At 47.7% G+C, this 9,886-nt stretch overlaps 1 protein-coding gene across 1 annotated transcript in view; it reads left to right on the top strand.

Annotated features, from left to right (window-relative positions):
- Window positions 1-5,151: 5,151 nt before the first annotated feature.
- LOC116678682 (serine/threonine-protein phosphatase 4 regulatory subunit 4-like) overlaps window positions 5,152-9,886 on the top strand; it is a 5,699-nt gene continuing 964 nt past the window's right edge. Inside the window, exons 1-3 of the mRNA XM_032508450.1 lie at window positions 5,152-5,326; window positions 6,526-6,599; window positions 7,904-8,005. Of these exons, the coding sequence (XP_032364341.1) occupies window positions 5,237-5,326; window positions 6,526-6,599; window positions 7,904-8,005 (266 nt within the window). The 5' untranslated portion in view covers window positions 5,152-5,236. The remainder of the gene's footprint in view (window positions 5,327-6,525; window positions 6,600-7,903; window positions 8,006-9,886) is intronic.

Below are 9,886 nucleotides of genomic sequence, written 5' to 3' on the forward strand. Positions count from 1 at the left end.
TAACTTAGTGTTACTTAGTGTTGAATATTGTATATTTTATTTATATTATTATTTTTTATATTAGATCTCCAATTAGTCTCTGATATAATAATATCTCAGGGTGAATCCTTTCCGATTTAATCAACTGTCTTCCTAGATGGAATCAGCTGTTCTTATTGGTTAAGACCTCCCTGCTAAACCAATCAGAATCATACATGAATTCCAACGGCCAATCACAGAGTCGCAACCCTGCTTTAAATAATGTTTTTTCCCTTTGCTATCGGTAAAAAAAAATTTAAATGTTGAAAAACTGACCAAAACATCCCAATAAGTGACACATTTCTTTTACAAAATTGACTAAAACACAATTAAAAAAATGTCAAAACGTGACAAAAAAATAATAATAAAATTGACAAAAATGTTGAGAAAAGTGTAGAGAAAGAACAAAATGCTGAAATCTCAACCCAGAAAAGCCCAGTTTCAGGTTGACGGGACGTCCACTCGAGACTTCTAAAGACCTTCAAAGGTAATGTTGAGTCCAATGTGAGTCCAAGATCCTTGACCTAGTTTCCAGCCCCTCAACACGTGTCTGCAGGTTGTTTGGGGGACTAAGTCCCACATTAAAGGCCAGTATCCGGTCTCTGGGGTCTCTGGGGTCTCAGCCCATCAACGTGTCTGCAGGCTGTTTGGGGGACTCCGTCCCATAATAAAGCCCAGTATCCGGTCTCTGGGGTCTCAGGGGTCTCAGCCCCTCAACATGTGTCTGCAGGCTGTTTGGGGGACTCCGTCCCACATTAAAGCCCAGCATCCGGTCTCTGGGGTCTCTGCCCCTCAACATGTGTCTGCAGGCTTTTTGGGGGACTACGTCCCACATTAAAGCCCAGTATCCGGTCTCTGGGGTCTCTGGGGTCTCTGAGGACTCAGGCCAGCAGCTGTTGAACATGAGACCGGGAGTAATCCAGGTCAGACCTGGTTCTGGTCTCCGTCCTGCAGCCAAGCGCTGACCGAGTGTCTGAATATATCCCAAACACTTTATTTACACACCTCATGTGTCTCAAAGGTCGATGAACTCTATTTTAAAAGAGCTTTGTATAAATAGACTCTGCTGGCTGAGGCCCTTTCTTCCTTTCATTCCTTTCTTCCTTTCATTGCTTTCATTCCTTTCATTCATTGATTCTTCCGATTTTTCCGATACATCCGTTACATTCATTGATTCTTTACATCATGTTACATCCCGCTACATCCTGTTACATCCTGCTATATCCTGTTACATCCTGTTACATCCCGCTACATCCTGTTACATCCTGCTATATCCTGTTACATCCTGCTACATCCTGTTACATCCCGCTATATCCTGTTACATCTTGCTACATCCTGTTACATCCCGCTATATCCTGTTACATCCTGCTATATCCTGTTACATGCTGTTACATCCCGCTACAACCTGTTACATCCTGTTACATCCTGCTATATCCTGTTACATCCTGCAACATCCTGTTACATGCCGCTACATCCTGTTACATCCTGTTACTTCCTGTTACATCCTGTTACATCCTGCTACATCCCACTACATCCTGTTACATCCCGCTATATCCTGTTACATCCTGTTACACCCTGCTATATCCTGTTACATGCTGTTACATCCCGCTACAACCTGTTACATCCTGTTACATCCTGCTATATCCTGTTACATCCTGCTACATCCTGTTACATCCCGCTATATCCTGTTACATCCTGTTACATCCTGTTACTTCCTGTTACTTCCTGTTACATCCTGTTACATCTTGCTACATCCCATACATCCTGTTACATCCTGTTACATCCTGCTCCAACCTGTTACATCCCGTTACATCCTGCTACATCCCACTACATCCTGTTACATCCCACTACATCCTGTTAGATCCCGTTACATCGTGCTACATCACGCTACATCCTGTTACATCCCACCACATCCTGTTACATCCAGTTACATCCTGCTACATCCTGCTACATCCTGTTACATCCTGTTACATCCTGCTACATCCAGTTACATCTTGCTATATCCCGCTACATCCTGTTACATCCCGCTACATCCTGCTACATCCCGCTACATCCTTTTACATCCCGCTACATCCTTTTACATCCCGTTACATCCTGTTATATCCTGTTACATCCCATTACATCCTGCTACATCCCGCTACATCCTGTTACATCCAGTTACATCCCGTTACATCCTGTTACATCCTGCTACATCCTGTTACATCCCATTACACAATGCTACATCCCGCTACATCCTTCTACATCCCACTACATCCTGTTACATCCCACAACATCCTGCTACATCCCACTACATCCTGTTACATCCCGCCACATCCTGTTACATCCCGTTACATCCTGCTACATCCCGCTACATCCTGTTATATCCTGCTACATCCTTTTACATCCTGTTACATCCCACTACATCCAGTTACATCCCAATACATCCTACTATGTCTCACTACATCCTTTTACATCCCGCCACATCCTGTTACATCCTGTTACATCCTGCTACGTCCCGCTACATCCTGTTACATCATGCTACATCCTGCTACATCCTGTTACATCCCACTACATCCTGTTACATCCTGCTACATCCCGCTACATCCTATTATATCCCGCTACATCCTGTTACATCCCGTTACATCCTGCTACATCCCACTACATCCCGTTACATCCTGCTACATCCTGTTACATCCTGTTACATCCCGTCACATCCTGCTACATCCCGCTACATCCTGTTACATCCCGCTACATCCTGCTACATCCTTTTACATCCCGTTACATCCTGTTACATCCCACTACATCCTGTTACATCCTGCTACATCCTGCTACATCCCGCTACATCCTGTTACATCCAGTTACATCCCGTTACATCCTGTTACATCCTGCTACATCCTGTTACATCCCATTACACAATGCTACATCCCGCTACATCCTTCTACATCCCACTACATCCTGTTACATCCCACAACATCCTGCTACATCCCGCTACATCCTGTTATATCCCACTACATCCAGTTACATCCCATTACATCCTGTTACATCCAGTTACATCCTGCTACATCCTTCTACATCCCACTACATCCTGTTACATCCCACTACATCCTGTTACATCCCACTACATCCTGTTACATCCTGTTACATCCTGCTACATGCTGCTACATCCTGTTACATCCTGTTACATCCTGTTACATCCTGTTACATCTCGCTACATCCTGTTACATCCTGTTACATCTCGCTACATCCTGTTACATCCCACTACATCCTGCTACATCCTGTTACATCCTGCTACATCCCACTACATCCCACTACATCCTGCTACATCCTGTTACATCCTGCTACATACCATTACATCCCACTACATCCTGCTACATCCCGCTACATCCTGTTACATCCTGCTACATCTCGCTACATCTTGTTACGCTCTGCTCTGATAATACTAATAATACTAATATTAATAACAATAATAATCATAATATAAATAATACAAATAATATTAATCATATAAATATTAATATTACTTATAATAATAGTAACAATAATATAATAGTCCTACCGGAGGACCCCCCTATGTCCGGGGGGGTAGTTGTGCAGCCGGAGACGGTCTGTTTGTTTGTGTTCAAAGCGTGGGTTGGTGTCCTGTCCTCACCCAGCTCCAAAACCCTGTCTGCCCCCCCCCCCCCCCCCCTTCAGCTCCGTCAGCCCAAAACGTGACACTGAAGCTCCAACTGTCTGCACATCAACACATCAACCCCCCCCCACCCCCCCCCTGGCAGAGTCCCATCGCCCGTCAGCCCAAAACGTGACACTGAAGCTCCAGTTGGCTGCACATCTACACATCAACACATTGCTGGGATCCCCCCCACTCCCCGCTCTAGTAGAGTCGCATCAGCTCATTCAGACCCCCCCCCCACACACACACACACACACACACACACACACACACACACACACACACATACAAGCACTTGGGAACAACAGACACGGATTTTTATTATTATTGTTATTATTATGCAAATTCCTATCCGGATCTGGTCCGATCTCATCCCGGTTCAGGTGCAATCCCAGCCCGGTTCTGGTCCGATCTCAGCCCTGTTCTGCCTCCATATTTGTGATGATCCACCAGGTTTTGTAGCCTAAACATGCCAGAAGCTTCAGACCTTCTCTGATGTCTGGTTCGGTTCGGCACCCGCTCGGTACCGGTCTCTGATAGTTAGGCTCAGTACTGGCCTCTGATGGCCCGGCCCGGTACCACCCACATGGACCTCTTCTCAGTGAAGCCGATGTTTTTTTTACGCTTTACGCAACGCTTCCAGACGACACCGACGCACTCTAGCGCTAAAACCTCGACGCAGTCCTGCGTGACGTCCCGCCGGGCAGAACACCTGGAACCGGGTTTTTTCTTTGATTCCAAGTGTGTGTTTGATGCGCTGGGTCAAAGCCGAAGTTAAGAAGACATCGGGTCGATTTGTTATTGTCAGATTTTTCAGGATTTCTAGATTCTTACTCTCATTGAATAGTAAAGACCTTCTTTAATGCGAGTTTTGAACGGACACTGGCCTGACGCACAGATTTCTTCTTTTAGTCCTTTATCATGTGCTGCCTGCTGTACTGAACATCCGCCGAAATGAAAACCGATGTCTTTGAGGTACGGTCGCCTTCGGCTTTCATCTTAAACACATCACTGGACTAACACGTGAGGAATCACTCCTTAAAACGATCGTTTTTTAAACGGAGTCTGGTTTACGCTGTCAGCTGGTGGTTCCTGACAGCGGCTGGCAGCGGGTCGGTTCCCTGCTTCCACAGCAGCGATCCGGGGTGTATTTCAACAGATCATCGGAGGACGAATAGAAGAATAGACCGTGTGGATTTCTCACGTAGGCTATTTCTCTCTGAATCTCTCACAGATATGCATATGCAGGTGAGCAAATATGTACAAGGGGGTTGGCGTGACGTCCATACCAGGAACAGCTGTTTTATGTAATATTAATAATTACTGTGGTGGTTGTACGCCGAAGTAAAGAGGACATCGTGGTTGTTCGTTACATTTCTGAAATTTCAGGATTTCCCTTTGAACATCTGACAGATTTATGCAGATGAGCGAAAAACCCGTAATAATCTGAAAGGAGTTTGGCGTGACGGACGGACAGAGCAGGGTCTCCGTGGAAACGGTTAGTGACTCCCCCCCCAGGGATGGTCCGTGCTGAGGTTCTAATCGTGGGACACTTCCGGTGAACAGATGTTCTCCAGCAGCAGAATGATGTTCGGACCAATGGACGACGTGCACGAGCTCGCCTTCATCGAGAGGCCGATCCGCAGGAGCCTCAAGGTGATGATGATGATGAAGATGATGATGAGTCAGTGTGGAGGAAGATTCATGAGGGAAGCAAAGGGAGACCCGGGATCTGCGCAGCATGACGCAGTTAGAGAGAGAGAGAGAGAGAGAGACATAGAGAGAGACATAGAGAGAGAGAGAGAGAGAGAGAGACGAGAGAGAGAGAGAGAGACATAAGAGAGAGACATAGAGAGAGACAGAGAGAGAGAGAGAGAGACAGAGAGAGATAGAGAGACAGCGAGAGAGATAGAGAGATAGATAGAGAGACAGAGAGAGAGAGAGAGAGAGAGCGAGAGACCAGATAGAGAGAGGAGACAGAGAGAGAGATAAGAGACAGAGAGAGATACATAGAGAGAGAGAGAGAGAGACATAGAAGAGAACAGAGAGATAGAGAGAGAGAGACAGAGAGAGAGATAAGAGACAGAGATAGAGACAGAGAGAGAGAGAGAGACATAGAGATGAGACATAGAGAGAGAGAGAGATAGAAAGAGAAGCGGACCATAGAGATGAGACATAGAGAGAGAGAGAGAGAGAGACAGAGATAGAGAGTACAGAGAGAGAGCGACAGCCATAGAGAGAGATACAGACATAGAGAGAGAGAGACACAGAGATAAGAGAGAAAAAATAACATTAACGGATGATTTACATGAAGATTATAGAGTTAAATATATTATAAACGGATGTTTGTGTGTATATCTGCCTGTGTGTGTGTGTGTATGTGTGTGTGTATATCTGCCTGTGTGTGTGTGTGTGTATATCTGCCTGTGTGTGTGTGTGTGTGTCTATATCTGCCTGTGTGTGTGTGTGTGTGTGTGTATATCTGCCTGTGTGTGTGTGTGTGTGTGTATGTGTGTGTATATCTGCCTGTGTGTGTGTGTGTGTGTATATGTGCCTGTGTGTGTGTGTGTGGTGTGTATATCTGCCTGTCTGTGTGTGTGTGTGTGGTGTGTGTGTTGTGTGTGTGTGTGTTGTGTGTGTGTGTGTGTATATGCCTGTGTGTGTGTGTGTGTGTGTGTATATCTGCTTGTGTGTGTGTGTGTGTGTGTGTGTGTGTGTGTGTGTATATCTGCTTGTGTGTGTGTGTGTATTCTGCTTGTGTGTGTGTGTGTGTGTGTGTGTGTGTATATCTGCTTGTGTGTGGTATATCTGCTTGTGTGTGTGTGTGTGTGTGTGTATCTGCGTGTGTGTTTCAGACGGCGGAGGAGATCGATCAGCTGACTGTTGATGAAGACCTGAACGACATCGAGAGAGCCGTGTACCTGCTCAGGTAAGACCTGGTCCCTGTAACCTGGTCCCTGTGACCCTGGTCCCTGTAACCTTGTCCCTGTAACCTGGTCCCTGTAACCTGGTCCCTGTGACCTTGTCCCTGTGACCTGGTCCCTGTGACCTGAAACCTGGTCCCTGTGACCTGGTCCCTGTGACCTTGTCCCTGTGACCCTGGTCCCTGTAACCTGGTCCCTGTGACCTTGTCCCTGTAACCTGGTCCCTGTGACCTGAAACCTGGTCCCTAGTCCCTGGTCCCTGTGACCTGGTCCCTGTAACCTGGTCCCTGTAACATGGTCCCTGTAACCTGGTCCCTGTAACCTGGTCCCTGTAACCTAGTCCCTAGTCTTGTTTTTGATTTCCTGTTGTTGTACTTCCTGTCTCCTGTGATCTTCCTCTTGTCTCCTGGTGATGTACTTCCTGTCTCCTGGTGATCTACTTCCTGTCCCCTGGTGATGTACTTCCTGTCTCCTGGTGATGTACTTCCTGTCTCCTGGTGATCTACTTCCTATCTCCTGGTGATGTACTTCCTGTCTCCTGGTGATCTACTTCCTGTCTCCTGGTGATGTACCTCCTGTCTCCTGGTGATGTACTTCCTGTCTCCTGGTGATCTACTTCCTATCTCCTGGTGATGTACTTCCTGTCTCCTGGTGATCTACTTCCTGTCTCCTGGTAATCTACTTCCTGTCTCCTGGTGATGTACTTCCTGTCTCCTGGTGATGTACTTCCTGTCTCCTGGTGATGTACTTCCTGTCTCCTGGTGATCTACTCCTGTCTCCTGGTGATCTCTTCCTGTCTCCTCCTGTCTCCTGGTGATCTACTACTTCCTGTCTCCTGGTGAGCTACTTCCTGTCTCCTCCTGTCTCCTGGTGATCTACTTCCGTCTCCTGGTGATGTACTTCCTGTCCTCCTGGTGATCTACTTCCTGTCTCCTGGTGATGTACTTCCTGTCTCCTGGTGATGTACTTCCTGTCTCCGGTGATGTACTTTCCTTTCTCCTGGTGATCTACTTCCTGTCTCTTGGTGATGTACTTCCTGTCTCCTGGTGATGTACTTCCTGTCTCCCTGTGATCTACTTCCGGTCTCCTGGTGATGTACTTCCTGTCTCCTCTCCTGGTGATCTACTTCCTGTCTCCTGGTGATGTACTCCTGTCTCCTGGTGATCTACTTCTGTCTCCTGGTGATCTTTTTCCTGTCTCCTGTGATGTACTTCCTGTCTCCTGGTGATGTACTTCCTGTCTCCTGGTGATCTACTTCCTGTCTCCTGGTGAGTGTACTTCCTGTCTCCTGGTGATCTACTTCCTGTAGCGTGGGTCAGGAGGTGCAAGAGCCAGCGTCATCAGTAACCTGCCGATCCTCGTCCGGCAGAATCCGGCTGAGACGTTTCGCCGAGTCGTCCCAAAGGTCCGGGTATGTACCCCTGCCGTCAGCCGTCACAATGGCAACCACAGGTGTGTTACCCAGGTAAACTCAGACCACAGGTGAGTCCTCCAGGTAACCTGTGACCACAAGTGTGTTACCCAGGTAACCTGTGAACATAGGTGTGTCCTTCAGGACAACAGGTGAGTCCTCCAGGTAAACTCAGACCACAGGTGAGTCCTCCAGGTAAACTCAGACCACAGGTGAGTTCTCCAGGTAACCTGTGACCACAGGTGTGTCCTCCAGGTAACCTGTGACCACAGGTGTGTTACCCAGGTAACCTGTGAACATAGGTGTGTCCTTCAGGACAACAGGGGAGTCCTCCAGGTAAACTCAGACCACAGGTGAGTCCTCCAGGTAACCTCAGACCACAGGTGAGTCCTCCAGGTAACCTGTGACCACAGGTGTATCCTCCAGGATCACAGGTGATGGCTCCAATTCAATTCAATTCAATTTTATTTATGGTATCAATTCATAACAAGAGTTATCAAGACCCTTTACAGATAGAGTAGGTCTAGACCAGATAAAGTAGGTCTAGACCAGATAGAGCAGGTCTAGACCAGATAGAGCAGGTCTAGACCACACTCCAGAATTTACAAGGACCCAACAGTTCTAGTAGTCTCCTCCAGAGCAGCAACAGGGCCACAGTGGAGAGGAAAAACTTCCTTTTAGGCAGAAACCTCGGACAGACCCAGACCCAGACCCAGGCCCAGGCCCAGGCCCAGACCCAGACCAGACCCAGACCCAGACCCAGGCCCAGGCCCAGGCTCTTGGTAGGCGGGGGGGTGACAGGACGTAGCAGGACGTAGCAGGACGCAGCAGGACGTAGCAGGACGTAGCAGGACGTAGCAGGACGTAGCTGGACGTGGCAGGATGTGGCAGGATGTGGCAGGACGTAGCAGGACATAGCAGGACGTAGCAGGACGTAGCAGGATGTAGCTGGACGTAGCAGGACGTAGCAGGACATAGCAGGACGTAGCTGGACTTAGCAGGACGTAGCTGGACGTAGCTGGAAGTGGCAGGACGTAGCAGGACGTAGCTGGACGTGGCAGGACGTAGCAGGACGCAGCAGGACGTAGCAGGACGTAGCAGGACGTAGTTGGACGTGGCAGGACGTAGCAGGACGTAGCAGGACGTAGCAGGACGTAGCTGGACGTGGCAGGACGTAGCAGGACGTAGCAGGACGTAGCAGGACATAGCTGGGCACCGCAGAGCGTAGCAGATGAACATGGTACCGCAGGACGTGTAGCGGGACCATGGCGACAGCTGCTACCCTGATTTTGGAGCTTCTCTAATCCGAGGGAACATGCTGGGGAAAAAGAACATAAGGACTCCCCAGAGCTAGGTTAGTAACTAGGTTGGTAACTAGGTTAGTAACTAGGTTAGGAACTAGGTTGGTAACTAGGTTAGGAACTAGGTTAGTAACTAGGTTAGGAACTAGGTTAGTAACTAGGTTAGGAACTAGGTTGGTAACTAGGTTAGGAACTAGGTTAGGAACTAGGTTAGTAACTGGGTTAGTAACTAGGTTAGGAACTAGGTTAGGAACTAGGTTAGTAACTAGGTTAGGAACTAGGTTGGTAACCAGGTTAGGAACTAGGTTAGGAACTAGGTTAGTAACTAGGTTAGGAACTAGGTTGGTAACTAGGTTAGGAACTAGGTTAGTAACTGGGTTAGTAACTAGGTTAGGAACTAGGTTAGGAACTAGGTTAGTAACTAGGTTAGGAACTAGGTTAGGAACTAGGTTAGTAACAAGCATTTCTGGGACATAGATGCACATAAATGGAAAGATAGAAAGATAGAGGAGAGAGGAGCTCAGTCCCCAACTGTCTAAAACTATTAAAGCATAACCAAGAGAGACAGGGTAAAGAGAGG

The sequence above is a fragment of the Etheostoma spectabile genome, unplaced genomic scaffold (genome assembly GCF_008692095.1).
Source record: "Etheostoma spectabile isolate EspeVRDwgs_2016 unplaced genomic scaffold, UIUC_Espe_1.0 scaffold00007721, whole genome shotgun sequence".
NCBI classification, from domain to species: domain Eukaryota; kingdom Metazoa; phylum Chordata; class Actinopteri; order Perciformes; family Percidae; genus Etheostoma; species Etheostoma spectabile.